Below are 22,147 nucleotides of genomic sequence, written 5' to 3'. Positions count from 1 at the left end.
TGGGGGCCCCCAGCCCTCTTCCACAGGGACCAGTGCAGGCAGGCTGGGGAAGGCCCTTCCCCACAGAGGTGGAGTAGAGACCCTGCAGCTTGGGGTGGGGGCAGGGCTCTATCGGGATTCCCCGTGCCCGTCTGTGTTCACACACCAGAAAGCTCCACCCCATCTGTGTTCACTCCCACACACGTGCATGGTGATGTACATCTGAACATACACAGATACAGAAACAAACTGCTCCCACACTGACACACACACGTGCCCCACCAGCATGCCCCAATGTGTGCATTTGTTCAGTCACGCAATTATTTACTGAGCATCCTCTATGGATCAGGGCAATGCTGGTTCCGGAGATAAAATAGTAAACAGACAAAATCTCTTGCCTACATGGAGCTGACATTCTGGAGGCAGAGTCAGATGACAAGATAGATGGATAAAATCCACAGCCTTTTAGAAGGTGACGAATGCTATGGAGACAATAAAGGAGGGGGGCTGGTGTGCTAGGAGAGCAGGGAGGTGTTGTCATTTTACACAGGATAGCAGGGAGGACTTCAATGAGCAAAGATACAACGGAGGTGAGCCACGTGGATACATGGGAAAAGCATTCCAGGCAGCGGGGAGCCAGTGCAAAGGCCCTGAGGCATGTTCACATCTCAGCACACCTCACAGACTTGTATACGCGTGTCTACAAATGCTCACTGACCCCACAGCAGGCCCGGGGCCAACATACCTCCCCATCAGTTCTAGCCAGAGCCAGATCTAACTGAGTGAACTCAGTGTCACAGATCCCCAACTCCGCTGCCAAAGGCAGTTCCCTCCAAGTCAGCAAGGCAGAGGATGAGGATCCCCCCATCCTCAAGGCCACAGACCCCAGGAGGGAGAACCACAGTGGGAGAAGAGAGCACAGGGGGCTGAGAGGATTAGGAGAGGAGTGAGGGAAGACCCTGAGGGAGGGAGAGTCCCCCAACTCCTCAGAAACAGAGGCTGTGGTTGTGCATTAGGGGGACCGGAGGGATCCAGGTCAGATGGAGGGAAAACTTTGCCACTGATGCAGCCTCAGGTTGGTGGGGAGGAAAGGAAGCTTGAATTCCCCCATCCAGTGGGGGCTCTGGACCCAACTGCCCCCCAACCCAGGGTTTTCCCATCCTTCCTTTCTTCTCTAGGCCTTGGCACTCTTGGGGTCTCACTGCTTACATCACACAACCTTGACATCTGAGTGAGGGCTCTGAGGCCCAGAGAGGACAAGGGGCTGGACAGCAGTCACCCAGCAAAGCCATTGGTAGTGGGTCAGGTCCCTCAGCACGCGAAGAGAGGCCCCTCCCACCCCGCTCCAAGATGGCACCCACCTGTGACTGGCCACAGTTCAGGAGACCCAGGCCACCGGGAGTGAGCCTGAGACATCGGCCTCCCCTCCTGCCTCAGCACTCCCTCTTGGAAATGAGGGGACCCCCCCCACCCTGCACTTCCATGGAGCCCTTGGCCCCTGGGAGACAACATATGCAAAAACCCCTGGCCTGGGTGCGGCTGGCAAAGACAAAGGACAGTCAAGCCCCTTCCCCCAACCCTCCCACCTACGCCTCCGGCCCAAGGCCCAAGTTCCGCATCTCTGAGGTGGAGGGTGGGGCAGGCCCAGCTGGAGGTACCAGCTGGCACAGGAGCAGGCATCAGGACCCAGAAGGGCGGATCCGTGTTGGAGTGGGGCCCCTGCGTACACAGTGTGGTCCACAAGGCGGATGGTTTCCCCTCATCTCTGGAGTAAGTAGCCCAGAGAGGGTGAGGGGCTTTCCCAAGGTACACAGCACCAGCCACAGGCCCCTGCCCAAGCTTGGGGGCATGACCTATCCGTGGACCAGTACACCCTCAAAGTGGAGAGCATAATATCTGCCATGAACCTGTCAAACTGCGCTGTGCCAGCCCAGGGCCGGGTGGGGGGCATCGCCATCCAGGCTCACACTGATGGAGCAGTACTGCACCAGGGACTGCACTAGGCTCTGCGCAGGCCCCCTTGACCTAATCCCCACAGAAACCGTGACAGGCAGGTGCTCTGACTCCAGCTGTATGCCCATTCCACAGAGAGGAAAATGGAGGCACAAAGAGGCACAGTGATGGGCCCAGGAGAAAGACTGTGGGTAAGCAGCAGAGCTAGGAACAGATCCACAGCCCACCCCAGAGAGCACATAAGACCATGACATCACCCACCCCAGTCCCCAGCCGAGGGGCTGCCCAACACAGAGACATCAGGGGCTGGAGACTTTGACTCAGGAGAGGAGGCCCCCCACACACACACCCAGGCTGTAAGGGAAACTGAGGCCCTGAGGAGGGGGCTGTGAGGAGGAAGAAGGTGGAAAGGAAGGGCAGGCGGCCTGGGTGGGGCGGGGCTGCCCCCGGTTAATAATTCAGTTAATGATTTCTTCTCCCCGTCCTTATCGGGTGGGCAAAGTCCAAGGGCAGCAGCCAATCAGCAGCCCCGCTGGGCTGTTACCCAGCAGCCTCTGCTGCCAGCGCCCCTCAGTCCTGCCGGCCCCTGGGAGTCAGGGAGTGGGGGCCAGGTCCCCAGGAGGAGGCCGCTCTGCCCAGACACCCTGCTTGGCTCTGCCTAAGACCCCAAAGGGCACTCTGCCCAGGCCCCCAGACTCAGGAGAGGCCCTGAGGCCAGCAGGTTGGAAGCAGCCTGTTCTCTCCCCTGTACTGAGCCAGGCCCTCCCAATCAGCTTCCTGGGGTGCGCCCCCTACCAGCCTCTGTTCACATAGCTTCCTGCCCCCTCCCACCCCCTGTGACCCTGTGCTGGGTGTTAGGGACAGGGGGATGAGTCAGACTCCCCCATACCACTTCCCCTCCAGCTGGACCTAGGGAGGTGGGGCTGGGACAGGAGCCCTCTGGGGGAGCTCTGGGTGGACCCAGGAGACACTCCATCTCATCTCCTTGAGAGTAAGGGGTCTGGCCATTTCCCCCATCCACCTACTCCCTGGGTGCTCTATAGACAGGCGAACACGGGGCACAGGGCTACCCCGTCACACACTGCAGCCCAACCCCAGCCTCCGGGTCCGTCCAGGGTGGGCGTCCTCTCCCACAAGTCTCTGCCAGGGGCCTCCTCCTGCCCTCTGGAGGCAGAGATGCTGGCCCCTGTAGGAAGGCCGCCCTCCCTCCCCCAAAGCCCTGGTGGCAGAGGGGAGTGCTGAGGCCCAGGTGTTGGCTCTGGCTAATGCTGGCTAACTCTCTTCTCCCAGAGCAGCAGTCTTGGGCCCTGGGCAAGGGGGCCAATGCCACCCCTCCCTTCCTCCATCTTAGAGCTGAGGGGAAGGGTATCTTTCAAACCAGGATCTGGTGCTCTGGGGTCTGTGGGGAGCCCAGTCCCTCTGTGTCCAGTGCATATGTCCTATTAGGAGGCCATAGGGTCGGTGGCTAAAAAGAATCACATTGGAAACCCCTGCTCTGGTCCGGCCCACCTGTCTACTCTAGGACATGAGGCCAGAGAAGGGAAGTCACCAGCCCAAGCCACCCATCAGGCCTGAAAGGAGTGAAAACCAGGCTTCCCACCTCCAGCCCTGATGGGGCTCTAGAGGCCGAGGGAGGTCCCCCAAACTCTCAGTGGCCTCTCCAGCACGTGCTAGTACCCCAGTTCCCCTCAGTCACTTCTTCCACATCCGCCTGCTTTCTGAGGGGTGACTGCTGCTCACTCATGCCCCATGTGCCCCTGGAGCCAGGGACCAGCACCCTCCCCCTTCTATGCTCCAAAGCATCTCTCCTCCCTGGGGCTAGAGGTCAAGACTCATCAGAGCTGAAGGCATCATCAAGACCTTCTCTGCTACCCACTCCTGTCTTGCAGCTGAGGAAAAGCAGCCCAGAGAGGGCAAGAGTTCCGCACAGGGCCACACAGCACTCAGTGGCTGAGCCTGCACCAGAACCTCTAAGGTCCTATAGGGATCCTCTGATGCTGCCTTCCCCTGTCCCTGACCTGCTCTGGGAGTCCAAGGCCCCAGCCAGTCAAGGTGAGGAGGAGTACACCTGCCATTGCGTGCCGGTTACCTGCTGGGAGCCAGTGCATCCTGCCTGGAGGGTCCCCTCTCTGCAGGCCCTGTGCCCGTCGATCTGGGCGGCAGTAGCCTCCCTCTAGGGGATTAGCAGGGCGGTCACGGGGGCCCGGCTGTACCAGCCTCGAGGGGGCCGCCCTGTCCCAGCCTCCCACCTGAGGCCCAAAGCGCCTTAGCCTCCAGCCCACCACCCTGGGGCAGGGTACAGCCTGGCCCACCCGCACAGGATCCAGCAGGACCCAGGACATAACGCCTGGTGTGCCTGGAGAGTGGGCCATGTCACACGAGGGGCCTGGGTATGCCCTGCCCCCTTCAGCCAAGCCCTTCCCCACCTCCAAGCCCAGAGCTGGAAGCACAGACCCTCCCCCCGCCGGGTACCCACTGTCCCCGGGAGTGACCAAGGCCAAGCAGGGCCCAGGATGAGAACTCAGGTGTCCCCAGCCCCAAGTGCGAAGCACGCATTGCTTTCCCCTCCACCCCCCCCCAAACAACACATCCACACGCACAAAAGCATCGCTGCCCACCCCTTGCACTTTCACATTTACACTCACGAGCACACTCGGCAGCCCCCCACCCCGGCCCTACTGGCTCTCTAACACCCACACTGCGCCCCCACATGCCACCGCCCACCTGGTTCCTCGCCAGGCCTTCCCCTCTCAAGTGGCCCGGGAGACCCCAGTCCTCAGCACCCGCCCCACCTTCCCCCCATCGCAGGCTCTGGGAACACTTCTCCAGCCCCTGGCTCCCTCCACAGACATTCTTGAGTCTCCTCTTATCTCTCTGGAGGGAGCAGCACAGCCTCCCCGCCAGGCCAGGCGCATGGCTGAGCTGTGGCGTCAGCCCCCACCCCCACCCACGGCCAGGAGGGAAAGTTTGGCTCAGGAGACAGGGAGCCTGGGCCAGCCAGGCCCACCCCTCTGCATGGGCCCAGGGTCCCGGGGGAGGAGGCACCGGGATAATTGCAGGAAGCATGGGGTCTTGGCCCATGAGTCATCTGGGGTATCTGGCAGGCTCAGGGCACCCCCAAAATAGTACCTCCCAAGCAAGAATGAGTGTCCCCTTCCTACTTCCCCAGGGGTCCCCAGCCCCCTTAAGGCCCCTTAAGGGCTCCTAAAGGATGAATAGGATCTGGGGAGAGAAGAGCCCCTGGGACTGATGGGGAAACTGCCTAGGACCATCAAATTGCCCAAACGCCTCAGGACCAATCATTGAATCTAGTTCAAGCCTGATTTCTTGTATCTGGGTCTGCTGGGGTGTCCAGAATCCTGGAGTGGGGAGGCCTGAGGCTTGGGGATGCCCTTATCTGGACTGTTCAGCAAGCAGGAGTGGACAAAGTCTCCCGCCACCCAGCCCCACTCCTACCCGGAAGTCATAGGGAGAAACTGAGGTGAAAAAAGGCCTTCCTCACTCCCTCATGGGACTCCAAAGGGATGTGGGTGCTGGGCATGAAACTTGGGCCCAAATTCCCTGCCCTGTGGCCTAGCACATGGGCCACACATACACCCCCTCCCCAGGGGCAGGTTCACACTAATGGAAGGTTCTGAATCATTGAGTTCTGGGTTTTGAATGCACTGTGATGCTGGATGTGGGCTTAGGGACTGGAGAGAGAGAGGGGACAGAGGCTGGGCTACCCAGGTTGGTGGAGAGAGTCTGGCTCGATGTTCCAGCGAAGGTCTGAGAAGCTGGGTGATATCAGCCTGTCCTCCGCCTCCCCCTCCCACACTCTGCCCCATCCCTCCTGAATCCAGCACCCAGGATGGGGACAGCCCTGAAGATGGGGCAGAGGCCACTCAGGAAAAGGAGAGGGGAGTTAGTTAGATGTAGGAGCAGATCTCCTAAACCACTGGCAGGGGGAGGGGAGGGGAAAGGGTAAAAGAAAATATTGTAGGGTATGTGTAGACCCCAGAGGGGAGAGTCCTATCAGGGTCAAGGTGAGGGGATGAGGTCACTCCTGGGATGGGAGCACAGCCAGAGGAGGCATAGTTCCAGGGACAGGTGTGGGCAACACAGCTCTGAGGAGCCTCAGAGGGCGGGCAGCATGCAGTTCGAAGCTCTGGGAGGGTCTCAGAGTGCAGAGATGGCAGGCAGCAGAGATGCCAACTTCAAGAAGGTTCTAGCCCAAAGAGAGCATTCGAGGGTTGGGGGTGGGGGAATCCAGCCCACAGAGGAATGCCGGGAGGGGTTCCCAACCCCAAGTAGCTGCTTCAAGGGGAAGTTCAGCCTTGGGGGAAGGAGCAACCTTTGGAAGGTGGGTGACAGTCTTGAAAGGGGTTCTCATCTTGATGGGGGTTCTAGTCTCAGAGAAGCACGGTGGGGAGGTCCCAGCCCCTAGGAGTCAGGCTTGGGGGGAAGGTGCCAACCTGAAAGGCACACACAGTGCCTGAGTCTCTAGGTAGGGATCCCAGGCTCTGGGAGGCGTGCTGAGGTGCCAGCCTAAGAAGCATGGAAGAACCTGGGGGTCCCAGCCTGGATGGGGTTCTGGGCAAGCACAGTAAAGGGTCCCCGGAGTGGGGAAGTGCGCTGGGGGTGGGGAAGTGCGCTGGGGGTGGGAGGTGGTCAGAACTTAGGGAGGACTGAAGGTCCTGGAAGGCATGAAGTAGACCGAGCAGGGAAGGGGACACAGCTCCAAGGAAGGTGTGTGTTAGGGGACGGGGACAGAGGAGCCCAACTTCAGCGTAGTGGATAGTGATCTCCAGGAGACAGGAGGGCCCCAGCCCAGAGGAAGCGTTCCTGGGGGGCTCTCAGTGTAGTGAAAGCATAGTCGGGGGTCCCAGTCCCCGGGGAGATCGGCTGGGGGTTCCCAGCACAGAGGGTCGCTGCCCTCATCGGCCCGCAATCTCTCACCTTCGAAGAAGCGCTGTAGCGCCTCCGTCTCGTCCACCACCTCCATGTCCAGCCTGCCCGGTGCGCACTCCGCCCCGGCCCCGCTACAGCCCGGCCCGGGGGGGCGGCGTCGCCGGCGCGGCCCGCGCGACAGTCCCGGCTCGGCTCCGGCTGCAGTCCCGCCCGACCGGCCGCGGCGCTCGCCCCCCGCGCGTCCCTGGCCCGGCCCCGGCCCGCCCCACGCGCCCCGCCCGCCGCGCGCAGCGCCCCCTGCCGGTCGGCCCCGCGCGACAGCCCCTCGGCGGGCAGGACGTGCGCGGCTCCTCCAGGGGGCGCTCGGCGCGGGGTCCTAAGGAGCTGGGGGTCGCGGGGCAGCCCGGCCTCTGTGCCCGGAGGGCAGGGCCTCCGCAGTCCTCGGCCACCCTTTGGACAGGGGAAGACAGCAGGATTCGGAATCTTAGATTTTCAGAACCAAACCTCAGAGACATCCCCGCTTCCTCTCCTTACCCACCCTTCATCTCAGAAGTGACAATAATAACCTGCATTTCTCGAACATCTGTTATGTGCCAGGCCCACACTGAGCGCCCCACTGGGGTTATCTCATTTGGTCCTCTCTGGTACCTTACCAAGGTACAGATTTTTTTTTTCTGTAAAAATTGCATTTTACAGATGAGGAAACTGAAGCTCAATGAAGTTCAGTACTATCTGAGGAGGTGTGTCTTGTATAACCTTCCATGATGATGATGTCCTCTGTGTTGGCCAGCATGGTCACCACTTGCCACAAGTGACTACTGAACACTCGAAATGTGGCTGTTGAGACTGAGGAACTGACTTCTCAATTTTATTTAATTTGAATTCATTTAAATTTAAATAGCTGTGTGTGGCTGAGGTATTAGACAGTACTGGTTGAAGGATTTCATAGTAATTAGGGTCAAAGGCAGCATTCAGAGCTGACCTGGGAAACTGCTCTCTCAATCACTGCTCCCCTGCGGGGTAGTGAGAAACCCCAAGGCTTTGGAGGTAGCTCCGAGTGTCTTGAGTGAATCCACCAGCCCCCTCCCTCTGCCTCTACCCTTGTGAGCACCTCCACATCTCTTTTCTGCCCAGCTGCAAGCCTCTCTCCTCACTGACCTCCTCTACAATCCTCCCAAATCACTCTTTTCAAACATAAATCAGATCATGTCGCTTCTTTGCTAAAACCTGTGGTTTCCCTTTACACTCAAAACAATATGTAAACATCCTGCCCTGGTTCCCAAGGCCTTCTACGACCTGCTCCTGCCTATGTCGCTGACCGTAGCTCCTACTTTTCTCTCCATTGATCACCAAGTCACAGCCATTTCCTTGCCATGACTAAAACATGCCAGGTCCACACCTGCCACAGGACCTTAGCACATGCTGTTCCATCTGTCTACAATGTTGGTCCCTAAATGGCTGGTTCCTTTGGACTAGTCAGGTCTCAGCTCATTTGTCAACCCTCTGACCATCTTATTGAAAGCAATTCCTCCTGCTTAGGCCTTTCTTTCTCACCACATAAAAGACTTGTATCTAGTTTTTGTTATTATCCTTCTCCTCGTTCAACAATGGGAGCTCTATGAGGGTAAGGGATTTTTCTGGCTTGGTCACTGCAATAGCTTCAACACTAAGAATGCTACCCGGCACACAGTAGGTGCTCAATATATGTGTTGAATGAATGGAAGGTGGCATCGTCAAACTGCAGAATCCTAGATCTCTGAAACCTCAGAAGCAGAGAATTCTGGGATCTCTAATCCAGCGTATCGTCTCACTATGGAGTAGCTCAACTCACAGCCTCTCTGGATCCTCAGACACAGCAAGTCAGGGCTGGAAAAACCTATCCCACCCCACCATTCATTGCCTGACAGACGACAAAACTGAAACTGAAGCTCAAAGGCAGATCAAGATGCCAGTCTAGCCAGCCCAGAACTCTCAACTCCTCCCTCTGGCGGCACCACAGAGTTGGGGGGTGAGCTGGGCTGCCTGGTGGGGATGGAGTGAGAGCCTGCAAAATTGCTCGCACCCAGACCACCCTCCCCACCAAGTGGCCAGCCATGGGAGAGGGATGATGAGTCCCTAAGCCCCAGATGTGGCCCAGTCAGCAGGCCCATGGTGGCCCGCCGAGGAGGGTCAATGCCACGACAGTTCTGGGGCTGGGGGAGGGGGTGCCCAGGCCGGCGGGTGTCTCACAATGAGGTTTTGTCCCTCCGGGGGCCGCTCTCTGAGCTGTTGCTCTTAGATATATAGAATGAGATTTTGCTGGAGGCCCCAGCTGTGTGTGCTGACCAGTGCTCCCCCCGCAGGGGCCGGGCTGAGAGGGGGGAGAGGGCCACACTGAGATGCCTATTCTTTTCCAGCTGATACACCCCAGAGGTTTTGCTCCCTCCGCAGCCTCCCTTAAGACAATTGTTATTCTCTGCTCTGCCCCCTCCCCAACCCGGGCCAGGCCTGCCTGCGGACAAAGTAGACGCCCGCCTATGCCGTATGATTTTTAAAAATGAATTGATTTTAGGAGTGGCCCAGGACCAGCTGGAAAATCAGCTTCTTTATAAGCCTCCTCCACCCCCAGGTCTTTCTGCCATATCCCCTGTAGTGCCAAAAAGTCCACCGTTGGAAGGCCATCCAGGTGAGCTAAGCATGTCCCTTGGTTGTCAAAGGTTAGGTGGGATATGCATATTTTGTCCCCAACACACAACTCCTCTGGCTGGATGATTGAGTCTCTGCATTAGCCTTGAAGTTGGCTGGGATGGGATGGAGCCTCCTCTTAATCCTGTGGGAGCTGGCCTCGCTCAGGGGGTTCTGTCCTTACCATCTCTCCTGACTCCACTAGGCCACTGAGCAAAGGAGCAACTGTCCCCAGGGGTTTTCATCTCTGGGCTGGGGGAGAAGGGTGGTTGAAAGGTCCCAGACTCTAGGGCTCGGCTTAGAGTCCAGGCTGCCCCCAACCCCTGCCCCGGCTGGCCCAGCTCCATAATGAAGGAGGCTAAGGTTGGTGAGGGAGCCCCAGGAAGCCTTGCATAACCAGGACCTTGAAGGGCCCATCCATGCGGAGGAGCTCCCATTGGTACCCCTGCCCAACCAAGTCAAAAAGAGTGAGGGACCAAGATTTCAGCCCTGGCCCAGCAGACATGGCTGTCCCTGTGGCTGGCTCAGCTGTTCTCCAAGGCCTGTCCTCTGATCCATGCCTCATCTCTACATCAACCTGTTATTCCCACCTCACCGTGCAAGTAAAGTGCCAGGAAAGTGACGGATAAATGGTGCTTTCTCTGATTCCAGGTCAGTTCCCCATGCCCAGTGCTGGCCCTTGGATGGCGGTAGGAGGAGCCGGCGGCTTAGAAGGCAGCCCTGGGGAAAGGGAGGCTGGGGCATGAGGGTTAATGAGTAACGGGCTGGAGGCTAGCCCAGGAGAGGGTGGGGTTCTGTGGGCAGAACCCTCCCTACCGCAGGGCTCTGGGTCTCCCGTGGGCCAACACCGTCCTGGCATCTGCCCATTTTGCAGAGGAAGAGAGGAAGGCCCAGCAGGTGTTGAGTGTGAACCCAGGGAGTAAGTGAGGCTGGGGCCCTGCAGGGTAACCTCTCTCCCACCTCCCTCCCGGCTGAGATGGAAGGGCCATCTGAGGGTCCAAGTAGGGCCTGGGAGGCAGAGCACTGCTCCGACCCTTCCCAGCATTGCTCCTCATTGAGAGGTCTTCCGCATGCCATGCTGTGTGACCTTAGGCAAGTCACAGAAACTCTCTGGCCCGCAGCTGCTTCTGCTTCTGCTCCCTAATTGGATGGAATAATTTGCAAACCAAATGAGACTACAGGGTGTGAAGAACCTCTGAAAACCATTAGGCGATGGTGGAGGCCAGAGTCCTGGGATGAGAGGCCTGGTTCTGGTCCTAGACCTGTCCCCAGGCCTGAGTGACCTCAAGCAGGTTTCCACCCTTATGAACCTCAGTTTCTTCTGTTCAGAGAGGCCTGGGTGTCTTTAGCGAAGTTTAGGCTCTTGGTGTGCTGCCAGTCACAGATTCCTTTTTGTGTTAATTTACCCTTCAGTGACAGTATATAAAAATATGTAAATTTGCAACAACAACAACAAAAAGAGGCCTGGGTGAAGACAGCACTGTTCTATCATCCTTCCAACCCCTCAGCAGGTAGGGTCACTCTGGACTTGGGGGTGGGGGAGGGTGGGCAGTATGAGCGGGGAAGGTCAAGGTCTGGTCAAAGCTTGGCTGGGTCATTGCCTGGGCTGCACTCGGCAGGTCCTGTTGGGACTGGCTGGAGGAACAGCGCCACCTGCTGTGTGGATGGGCCAGGTCTGGGCATGGGGCTGGCGGGAGGCCAGGCTGCCAGCCCACCCTGGCTCTACAGCCTTTCCCCTGGCCTCTCTGTTCTGGGGCCAGGCTGGGCTGGGGTCCCTGGGGTGTCCTGAGCCTGGCTGGGTCCTTTGCACCCTTCTACGGTAGCCCTCAGCAAAGACTTCCTGTGTCCCTTGCATTTCCGTGCTACCCAGCTGGGGAGTTTTAGTGCCCTCCCCCTTCCCTAGCTCTCAGGACTTGTGGAGGAGGCGGGCACTGTCAGACCAGCCTGGTACCCCATGGCTAGCTCTGTGGTCCTGGGAGCTTACTAACCCTCCCTGAGCCCCAGACCCCTCAGAGAGAAGGGGCTAAGGAGGTCCATTTTTCAAGGCCCTAATGAGGTCAGATGGGTCCCCGGGCACATCTCACAGAGGCAGGGAGCTGACCCCATTCAAATGGGGCTTCGAGGGTCTTCTGGTCTCTCACTGTGACTCCAAGTGTGGTCCTGGACCAGGGCATCGACAGCAGTGAGAGCTAGCCTCTGAAGTCCCCTCCCGGCCAACCACCCCAACTCCACCTGCTGGGAAGAGAGGTCACTCAAGGCGGCCAGCGTGCTTCTACATCCAGTTTATACACAGCTCTATACAATATACAGAAACCTTTATATACAGATATATTTATAGAATAAGCTATATTAATTTGTCTCTCCTTTTTACAGCAATATTAGTTTGGATCTTTCATACATTAAGTACAAAAAGAGTCATGGGAGAATGGCACGTACAGTGCATGAGTGTCTGTGGGGCCCAGCTGCTCACTACCGATTGCATATGGAGGTCACCCAGGCCCCCGGGAGGACAGGCCAGTGTATGGCAGGAGACCTTGTGCTGCGGGTCTGGGGGACAGAGTAGGGGTCAGTCTGAGCCGAGCTGGGCTGAGGAGGGTGGCTCAGACTCCCCAAGTGTGGTGTGCAGAGGAAGGGGGAGACCCGCGGCAGGCCCATCCTCCAGAGGCAAGGTGGGGAGGGTGGGTGAGGGGTGGGCTGACCCGGGGCGTCCAGGGCTGAGTCTGAGCCTGCCCCGGCCCCAAGCCTGTAACCCTGTGTGGCTGCAGCCTTGGGGGTGGGGAGTCTGTCCCTGATGGCTCAGTCCTGGGCATGGGTGGGCACCACGCCCCCTCAGAGGTCCCAGGGCCACCCTAGCAGAGGAGGAATTAAAAGGCCAGACCCCAAGTCTCCCTGCTATCGGCTGGGGTGATTGTTGGAACTTTACTCTGATTTATGATTTGTCTTTTTTTTTTTTAAACTCTAAGAGCTATTGATTTCATTTTGCTTCTGTGTGGGACCCTCAGCGGGGGCAGGAGCCTGATGGACCCTGATGAGGGATGGGAGTCATGGAGGGTGAGGGAGGCCTAGCTCCCAGGTCTCTGTCCCATCTGTCAGGGTGATCATGAGATGGGTGTCTTGGTCAGGGAAACCTAGCCGACCCAGGGAGGCCATGGGCCGGTCCAGAGTCGGGGGACCATGCCTCCGAGGAGACGAAGGCACAAGCGGGCGGGCGGTCAACGCCTCAGCACACACCAGTTTTCCAAACTAGGGGTCGGAGCAGCAGGCAAGACAAGGGGAACAGGTCGGGTCTGAAGCCGGGCTTGTCCTGTAGCCCCCGCTGCCCTGGCGCCCATCACGTTTGGTGCCTGTTTCCTGGCCAGCTCGGAGGGGTAGCAGGCAGGCAGGGCGGGGAGGGTGGGGAGGGCGCTCCAGCAGCCCCTTCCTCAGGAACGGCGCTCGCTCATGCACATGCACACACACGCCCCACGCCAGCATGCACCACCTCCCCGCTCTGCCGCTGGGGGCTGGCAGGGTCTCCACCTCCCGACTGCTTTCCCAACCCAGCAGGGAAGGAACCCCTCAAGTCGGGGCTGAGGAGGCCTCAGGCTAAGCCAGGATGGCCCCAGGACCCTCGGCCCTCCTGGCCCCTCCAGTCAGGTCCCCCCGTACCCCATTCTTGGCCCCACTTCCTGCCAACAGGACATTGGGGGTAGGAGAGAAGAAAGCCCCGCTCTCAGGAGAGCCCGGGCCAGGTGAGGACGGGAGCTGAGGGCAGTGGAGGCATGTGTGGTCCCAGACCCCAGGGCTTGGGGTGCCGAGGCCTGGGGGGAGGTGACAAAAAGGGGTTTGGTGGGCCCTCCTTCCTCCCAGGGCACTGACTTTGCAGCCAGGGGCGGTCACATCTGTGCCCTCCACCCTTTGAGTGGCCAGGACCCCTGGGGGTAGAAGGCAGGCTGGAAAGTAATGGGCTGGCAGAGCAGGCCTGGGTACCCAGGGCCCGTCGACAGGTGTCAGCACGAGGGACATAAAGCAGAGAAGGGGAGGTCCTGACCCCACCCTCCTGCGGGCCCCTGCAGGCCCCATGACTGCCTTGGGCTCCGTGGAGGGTGACCCCTACCTGCTCAGAGGGGGGCTACTGAACACATGATTGCAGGATAGGGGGGCTTGCAAGCTCAGGACACATCCTGAGCCCAGCCCAGCAGCTTCTGTAAACATACACAGCACTGCGGGCCACCTTGGTGGAGGGGTCACCCCAGGAGACTGGTCAGCAGGCACCAGATTTTGGGGTGGCCTGGGCAGATGCCAGCCTGGACCACAGATGAGAACACGTGGGGAGGGGGCTGCTGCTTTCCATGTCAGCCCAAGGGAACAGCCAGAGGGCAGTGATGGGGAGTCAGCATATTCATGGCCTGGCTCAGGCTGAGAGGGCGGAGTATTGCCCTGCCCACCTGGTAGGTGGGCCCCAGGCTCCTCCTCTCTCCACGCTCCTCCCCGTCATTCCCTATCTGGAGGCCCAGATTCCAGCTGCCTTGGCTCTGGCGGGGGGGGGGGGGGGTCCTAAGCTGAGGTAGGGATACGGACCCCCAGCTCAGCAGCAGTGCCCAATGCCTGAGGCTATGCTGGCCCCAGAGACCTTTCCTCAAAGATGCCCGGCCCAGGGACGGCCACCAGGAGCCCGAGGCGCTCTGGCCTGGGCCTCAGCTGGCAGCCACCCCTGGGGTGCTAGCGTGCCGAGATGACCAGGTCGTCCTGCTTGGCGGGGCTGGCCCCGTGGCCGGTGGGGGTAGAAGTCCGGATCTTGTCCACTGCCAGGCACTCCTGGCTGCTGAGGCCCGTGGGCGTCAGGTCCATGAGCTCGCCTGAGGAGCTGAGAGGGAAGGAGGGTGACAGCGAGATGCCCGATGAGGGGTCGGCCGAGCCGGCAAAAAGCCTCGGGGGCTTGGGCACCAAGTTGGGCTCGAACTGGGCGCGGAGCAGGATCTCTTGCTGGCTGGGGGTCTTGGGGCCCTCAGCATAGTCGCTAGTGGGGCTCTCGGGCACCACCATGCAGTAGAGGTCCTGGAAGGAGCTGCTCTTGCTGTCCAGGTTGAAGAGGCTGTCGATGAACTCGGCGAACTCCAGCACCTGAGGGCTGGGCGAGTCCCCCAGGCGCCCATCATGCAGAGCCAGCTCTCCGCTGCGGGGGGCCGCCCCGCCACCCCCTTCTTCCAACTCCTCATTGGCTGCAGCGCTGGGGGGTCGCTCAGGGGTGACGCCCCCACTGCCCAGGGCGGCCTCCAGGGGCTGCGTGTCCTGCGAGTGCTTGGACAGGCTGTCGGCCGCCAGCAGCTCAGTGCGCGAGCTCAGGGACGGGTTCTCCTCGGGGATGGCGGGGTCGATGTAGAAGAGGTGGCCCTCGTCACGCTCCAACACGGCGTGGAGGCTGGGCGAGCCACGGATGCTGCGGAAGCCAGAGGAGCGGCGCGAGTCGAAGCTGTACAGCGACTCCGTGTCCGAGAGGCTCTCCATGGTGGCCAGTGGCGCCCTCCGCGCCTGCAGCTCAGCCGCCAGCCGCTCCTGGGTGGACAGCAGCAGCAGCTCCACTGGGTCCTGGCGGGCTGCCGAGGCTGCGGCCACTGGGGACAGCAGCCGCCCCTCCGAGAAGCCCTCTAGGCTCATCTCCGACTGGGACTTACTCCTATGGGGGGGTGGGCAGAGAGGGGTGAGACTCAGAGGCGCAGGAAGACCCACTCCCAGCTCCCTGGCCGGAGGGAACTTGGGGATGGTGAGGAGGGGAAGGTTGTTGACTGGATTAGGAGCAGGGAACCCTTATTGAAAAAAAAAAAAAAAACAAAACAGCTCACAAGAACCTAAGGTAGAAGACAAGAGGGTGGATGCTGGGTTGAGCTAGGATGGGGGCCTTGCACAGGTGCCCTGTCACTGCACCTACGGGAGACTGAGGCCCAGAGAGACTGAGAGGGAGGAAGAGAGAGCGGCCCTGCCTCTCCCATGGGGTGTAGCCCTCTGCTGGACAGGGAGCCCTGGAGCCCCTGGGTTCCGCACACCAGCCTGCAGGGAGTGAATGAAGGACGGGAGTGGAGGAGGGAGGGACGCGGCAGTACATGGCAGCGAACGGACACTGGCTCCCCCACCTGGTCACAGGAAATGCACGTAAGATAGGGAGAGAGGTGCCCGGGTGCCCCACCAAGGGCCAGGAAGCATTGACCACCCTTCTCAGCAGCCTGTTGGTCAGATCTGTAACCAAGACTCAGGACCTGGGTGGGAAGGGTCCCAAAGAGGTGGGAGGATCCCCACCCACCCCAGGAGCCACCACCTCAGAGCCTGATCCCCAAGAGCACATGCAAATGTGGGGGGTGTGTGCACCTGGGAGCTTGCGCACACCTCTGTGTTTCTGTGTGCAACGTGCATGTGTCAGCCGGCCAGCTGACATATGGGTCTGGGAGCCTGGGTCTGAGCACAGGCACACCCATCATGGGCTGCTGGTCCAAGCGTGTCCTTGTGTCCAAGTGCCTTGGCCTCTGTCTTGGTGTATGTCCTATCCGTGAGTCTGTCTGTAGGGGGCTCTGCGCACTCAGAGCTACTATCTGTGAACACGTATACGCAAGCATAAGCTTCAATACATATGTGTGCATGTGTGTAAGTGCACCTGTGTCCATCTGTGCGGGTCTAAATGGCTATGAGTGAATCTACGTATTTGTGGCTGGGAGTCTGTGCATCCCTACATGCCCCCTAGCTCACGTGGGCTTCCGTGGTGGCAGGCTGGGGGCAGTGGGGGCAGAGTGGGAGAGGCCATAAGCAGGGGGGCAAGTTCAATCCCTCCTCTGCGTGTGTGTGTGTGTGCGCGCTCACGCGCACGTGCAGAGCTGCGTGAACATGCCCAGTGTGTATACAGAATGCACACGCACACAAGCATTCGTGCTGTGAAACCACGCTCATGGCCCTGCTTGCGCTCCCTGGGGCGGGGCTGGGGTGGGCAGGGCTCACCTGACGCTGCTGTTTCGGTGGTCTGCGGTGGGCAGCTCCAGGGCCAGGCCAGCGGGCACGGGTGGCCCCGTGGGCAGCGGCTGCTGCTGGAAGATGAGCTCCGGAGTCAGGTCTACCTCAGTGGGGCTCACCATGACCTTCGCGGCAGAGAGCAGGGCCGTCTTCCCCTTGTTGTAGTTCTCCAGCACCTGGGGACAGGACGGGGCAGCTGGTGGTGGTGGTGGAGGGGTGACAATCACGTGTAGGGGTAGGGTGGCAGGCCAAGCCTCTCAGGCCCAGCAGAGCTTCATGGGGTCAGCTGGGCCCAACTCTCCTCCCCCCTACAGGTCCCTGCTCCTCCAGAAAGGTGGGGGATGAGCCCTGCAGTCGTGCCTTACCCCACAGATGGGCAAGGTTGGAGCTTTCCTTCCCGGTGGCCAGCCTTTCCATGGCCGGGTGATGGCCAAGGCTGCCTCTGCTTGGCTGTGCATCTGCCAAGTGCCAAGGGAGCCTTCAGGACTGAGGGACAGGTGCATGGGAGTCTCCTAGCTCCTCCCCACCTGGGCCCAAGAGGCAGTGTGGACAGAGCGGCTGGGACACGACGCTCACCTTGTTGAGCCCCTCCATGACCACGTAGGGGAGGTGCTCATGCAGCATGGCCGGCGAGATGATCACCTCGTTGAAGGCCTTGTTGTCGCCCCAGATGGCGAAGTACGTGGGCTCCTCCTGTTCACAGCAGCTGAGGGGCACAGGGGCCAAGGGGGAGCAGGGGATAGGTGGCAGCCTGGCCTCGGCCCCCAGGCCCCTGGCTCCGTTCTCTGCCCTTGCTAAGCAGGCCAGGCCAATGTCCCTGGGTTCCCTGCTTCTGCCTCACCCCAGCTGGGAACATTTACACCACAGAGAGCTAGAAAGGCTGCCCTTGAAGCTCAGCCCTGATATCGACACAGCCTTCTACCTGCTGGTGGCCTGGGCCACACCTGCTCCACCCCAGGCAGAGTCCCAGCTCACAAGCCTTTTGTCTGGGGAGGCAGCCCGACCCACTGAAAGCAGCAGCGGGGAGAAGTCTCTGTACCCGCCCTCTCCATTTCTCTCTCCTGCCCCCGCCAGCTGTCAACTGATCCCAGCAGTGATGCCAAGTGACAACTGAGATGTGAGCTGGCCAGGGCCTTAGGGTGACCCTCTAGCGTGATCTGCTTTTAAACAGACTGCAAGTGGGAAGGGACTATCAAGAGAGGAGCCTAGAGTCCTGCTCTCGGCTGGCCTGTTCCACTTCCAGGGCCCAAGGCTAGGGCAACCCCACCTCGGGGGCCCTGAGCCATCATCTCTCAGTCTCCACTCCCAGCCCCATCCCCCACTTCCCTGGAGAACACACCCCTGCCCTGGATGCTGCCACCTCCCAGCTGACCACGGCTGCGGGTGACACCTACCAGCACTGCTCTGCTGGGTGGTTGTGGACAACGTGGATGATGCGGCCAGGAGGGTAGAGAGGGGTGCTGGCCGACAGGGCAATGGTCAGGTCACTGGGGTGGGTCCAGAGCCGCATGCTGGCCAGGGTGGTCACTTCTACCTCCTCGGGCAGCTCCGACTTGGGAATGCATTTGGTGGCCCCCACAATGATTCGCCACTGTTGGGGCAGGGGAAAGAGGGGGACGGAGCTGAGCAGCGTGGGCCGGGTGGGCAGGGGCAGGGGGTGCCCAGAAGGAGGGCTCACAGGTAATAGGGGAGCTGGGATGGCCACAGGGCAGAGTGAAAGGCAGAGCCCAGTGAAGAGGCCGGGGTGGAGGGGTACCTCAGCCACAGTGGCCAAACAGGGGCCTAGGACGGATGACGTGGAATGGCTGAACCTCAGGGCTGGAAGAAGGGTCAACCCCTTAACTAGTAGAGCGGAAAGAGGCACAGAGAAGGGAGAGGAGTGGCTCTAGGTCATTTCATAAGTCGGAGGCAGAACAGACCCCAAAGCTCAGTCCAGCTGCACCTACCAGGCCCAGCCACATCTGAGTTGGTTCCCCGCCACCTCCTCCTGGGCCTGGCGAGGGCCCAGGACTGGGCCCGAGGGGAGCAGTCCTAAAGCTGGAACCAGGCTCCTCCAGACAGACGTGGTCCCATAAGGCTCTACTGACTGCCCACCCCTGGCACCTGGTACCTAGCCCAGGGCCCTGCTTGCCAGAGGGTTACGAGCACCAAGGCCCAACTGGGCTGACATGGTGAGTGGGGCACAGAGGCCCCGCTGGTCTGGGTTGGCCGCCTCCTGCCTGTCTCATAGTGCTTGGCCACAGCACGCCCACCTCCGGCCTGGCACACTGAGGGCTAGTTTGCTACAGGAAGAGGTCTCCTCCCAACCCGGTATCCTCTGCAGGCCTGATGAGGGATTACAGAGGGCTGGGTCTCTCCTCCCAGCTGCAGGGAAAACCAGAACAAACTGCCCTCAGATCCCCTCCACAGGCAGCAACCAGCCTCCTGAGTCTAGGGAATCACCGCGGGCTTGGGCTTTGGAGGAGGCCTTGCTGTCACACTCGGAGCACTGAGCCTTGGGGCCTGCTCTGACCTGACTGTAGGCAGCTCTGTGTGACAAGAGCCAGGACTCAGGAGCCCTCGGTTCCAGTCCTGACTCCGTTCCAACTTGCTGTGTGCGCAAAAGAAAGTCCCTTGCCCACCCAGGGCCTCAGTTTCCCCATCTGGACAAGGACAGGCAAGGCGCAGATGGGATGAGCTTGGGGATGCTGAGGGTCTGGTGGCCTGAGGTGCCTGTGACACCACCCACACCCCAGCATGGCCTCACATGGCGGGGGCCTCGTGTGCTTTGCACCAAGGGACAGGCAGGGCACAAGACAGATGGGGACCCGATACCCCAGGGGCACCCAGGCAGGAGGGAGGGGAGTGAGCTCACTTTGGGTTTGGTGCTTCGCTGCAGGACGTCTAGGAGCTGCCTGCGGAAGCCTTCCAGCTGGGAGAGGCCGATCCTGGGGGAAGGAGCAAGGCGGGGTGTCAGCCTGGGCTGGCCAGGGACCGGGAGAGGGGCTGGGGGAGGGGGCAGCAGGGCCACCAGGAACAAGGAGACCAGACCATCAGGGGCACGGGGTGGGTGGAGGAGAGTCTGCCACCGGGCAGGGCCCAGCCAGGAAGAGGAGGCCAGGCAGGGGGGTCCACCTTGTCCTCTCACCCTGGACACCTGAGAGGGGCACTCTGGGGTCCCTCGAGGAGGTGGGAATCTGAGTGGAGAGATGGGGCACCAGGGTGAGGCCCTGCGGCGGGAGGGGCAGCCCAGGCCAGGACAGTGGCAGGGGCGACTTGCCTGGGGACAAGGTCTTTGCCCAGAACCACAGCCGTCACAAACTCCTTGGAGTACTCCATGGCGTCCTCACTGCAAGGGAAGCCAAGGGGTTGCGAAGGTAGGGGAGGGGCTGCGGTGTTCCTGAGGGGACCCTGGGCTGCCTGCTCCCTGCCCCGCCTTTCCTATCAGAAAGGCTTTGCTGGGGCTAGATCCCAGGGGCTGCCTGGCATCTGACAGAGCCCCCCTCCACTTACCAGCTACTCCCAGGTTCCCTGGTGCCAGGAAGCCAGACTGCCCGGTCCAGCCCCAGCCCCAGCCAGCTCCCAGCCCTGTCCAGCCCTTAGCCCCCACCCGCCCCAGGCAACTCTGAGGCCCCAGACTGCTCACCTCAGCAGGCCCCCTGGTGGGGAGTAGGCAAAGCACTTGAGGGTCGGGTACTGGGGGCGCAGGAGGAAGGAGAGGATGGCAGCGGTGCCTGCACCCAGGGAGTGGCCCACCACAATCAGGCCATAGTGTTTGGTTCCACGGCCCTGGGGACCGAGAGAAGCCCTGAGAGCCCTGCTCCACTGCCTGCCAAGCTGACTGTCTCAGCTGATACCAGGGAGGCAGAGGGGTCTCCCCCAGAGTCCTGGGATCATGTCATGCTGTGTGGCTGCTGGGGCAGAGGAAGAGCCAAGCTAGGCCCCCACAGAGCAACTTCTTGGGGAGACTAACAAACTCTTACTCATCCTTCAAAACCCTACTCAGAGGTTACCTCCTTGGAGAAGCCTTCCTGATTTTTCAGGAGAGGCTCGCTTCCTCCTAGATACTGCATCTGTACCTGGGATAGACCTTTTTTCTTTTTCTTTTCCCTTTTTTTTTTTTTTTTTTAATGGAGGTACTGGAGACTGAACCCAGGACCTCGCACATGCTAGGTACACTACCACTGAGCTATACCCACCCCCCTGGGATAGACCTTTATATATAGTGATTACACTTTATTACAATCATTTGGTCACCTGCTCTCATTCCTGTTCCCCAACTAGACTGGGGTCTCCTGAGGCCAGGAACTGCTTGGCTTTGGGAAGGGCATTTGGCAGCACCTCAGGAGCCGCCTGCTGGCCCAGGGAGGAGTGTGCAGTGGGCAGGGCCCAGATCAACCCCAACCAGAGCAGCACCCCTTCTATCTGCTCTGCTATCATCCTCTTTGTTCATTCAGCTCTACATTTTGGAAGCCCCTGGCCCAAGCCATCTTTGTGCTCCCAGTGCCTGGCACAGAGCGGGTGCTCATAGCTGGGTGGGGTGGAGCAGAGGTGTCCAAGAAGAGCTAGTACAAGAGAAGAAAGGGTCAGAGGGGTGGGAGGGACTGAGCAAGTGAGGAGGGGGCTGGGAGCCAGGGATCACAGGAGAGTGTAGCGGCTCCATCATCACCAGTCCTGTCCTCAGTCTGCTGCCCTGGGGGAGGGAGAGCTGGGCTGGGCGAGGGCTTATGGCGCGGAACATGCTTTACCAGGTCTCGCCCGAAGGCCTGGGATAGGACCATTTCCTGCTCCAGCTTCTTCTTGATGTACTCAGCCGAGAGGACCATTCCCTGGGTGGGGAGGAACAGAGACGGGTATCACAGGGAGCGAGGGTGGGGCCTCTCAGGGACCAGCAAAACCACGGTGACACGAAGCTCACCAATCCTGCCCTGCTCATTTCCCACATTGGTTCTCAGAACAACCTGGCTGTGGGGGTCGGTGGACACTTTATCACATCATCTCCATTTCACAGATGAGAAAACTGAGGCTCAGAAAGATTATGTGTCTAATAGAAACCAGTGAGAGCTCTTCCCAGTTGCTTTCTCAAGCTCTTGGTGGGACAGGATCTGGGCCAGGCAGGGCTGTCAGGGTTCTGGCAGGTGGGGGGCAGTGGCTCTTCCAGACAAATCCATGCCTCTCTGACCAATCTCTCCCGGTGAGCCCAGGGAACCCAGAGGATCCCCCACCCCAACAACAGGACTGGCCTGCATCCTGGCAGGGGAGGAAAAGCCAGGGGCCATCAGGGGCCCATGAGGAGGGGTACCTTGTGTCCTAGCCAGGTGCCATGGTGCCCCTCCACAGGGAGGCGCTCGGCATCACCAGTCAGGTCTGTCAGGGCATCCTGGTGGGGAGAAAGGATGGTGAGGAGCGGGGCTGAGAACAGGAAAGGGAGGTGGGCGCCCCTCGGGGGCTGTGAGCGGGCCCATGGGGTGGGCTGGGAACACTAGGCAGCATACCTTGGGGGACAGGGTTCCCCGGATACTGATCACCACCTTCTTCTTGTCATGGTCCACTGCCACATAGAAGGGGGTTTCATAGACCTAGGAGAAGGGTGGCTCATGAACCTGAATGGCCCCTGGGATGGGGCCAGACTCAGGGAAGGGACCTAAGCAGGTCTTCTTTACGGCCAGGGATTCTAGCTCTACTGGCCACTGGGCCCCTGATGCCT

General features: G+C 60.2%; 2 protein-coding genes across 15 annotated transcripts in view; both read right to left on the bottom strand.

Moving 5' to 3' along the window:
• The window catches only part of MYRF (myelin regulatory factor), a 34,029-nt gene extending 26,977 nt beyond the window's left edge, over positions 1-7,052 (bottom strand). For 5 of the 10 annotated variants that reach the window (XM_032489563.1, XM_032489564.1, XM_032489565.1 and 2 more), the window contains exon 1: positions 6,871-7,050. In XM_032489563.1, the coding sequence (XP_032345454.1) occupies positions 6,871-6,916 (46 nt within the window). In that variant the 5' untranslated portion in view covers positions 6,917-7,050. Of the gene's footprint in view, positions 1-6,870 lie in introns of all 10 variants that reach the window. The other 5 variants (XM_032489560.1, XM_032489561.1, XM_032489562.1 and 2 more) reach the window with 2 other exon arrangements.
• A 4,699-nt stretch (positions 7,053-11,751) lies between these two features.
• The window catches only part of DAGLA (diacylglycerol lipase alpha), a 60,807-nt gene continuing 50,411 nt past the window's right edge, over positions 11,752-22,147 (bottom strand). For 4 of the 5 annotated variants that reach the window (XM_032489570.1, XM_032489571.1, XM_014555458.2 and 1 more), the window contains 11 exons: positions 21,936-22,019; positions 21,743-21,820; positions 21,189-21,269; positions 20,087-20,229; positions 19,721-19,789; positions 19,316-19,388; positions 17,856-18,052; positions 17,038-17,167; positions 16,827-16,919; positions 16,450-16,637; positions 11,752-15,142 (listed from right to left, as the gene is read on the bottom strand). In XM_032489570.1, the coding sequence (XP_032345461.1) occupies positions 14,188-15,142; positions 16,450-16,637; positions 16,827-16,919; positions 17,038-17,167; positions 17,856-18,052; positions 19,316-19,388; positions 19,721-19,789; positions 20,087-20,229; positions 21,189-21,269; positions 21,743-21,820; positions 21,936-22,019 (2,091 nt within the window). In that variant the 3' untranslated portion in view covers positions 11,752-14,187. The remainder of the gene's footprint in view (positions 15,143-16,449; positions 16,638-16,826; positions 16,920-17,037; positions 17,168-17,855; positions 18,053-19,315; positions 19,389-19,720; positions 19,790-20,086; positions 20,230-21,188; positions 21,270-21,742; positions 21,821-21,935; positions 22,020-22,147) is intronic. The other variant, XM_032489573.1, reaches the window with a different exon arrangement.

This window comes from Camelus ferus, chromosome 10 (assembly GCF_009834535.1).
Source record: "Camelus ferus isolate YT-003-E chromosome 10, BCGSAC_Cfer_1.0, whole genome shotgun sequence".
Taxonomy (NCBI): domain Eukaryota; kingdom Metazoa; phylum Chordata; class Mammalia; order Artiodactyla; family Camelidae; genus Camelus; species Camelus ferus.
The sequence above is the reverse complement of the archived record's forward strand: the minus strand, read 5'-3'. Positions and strand labels throughout refer to the sequence as shown.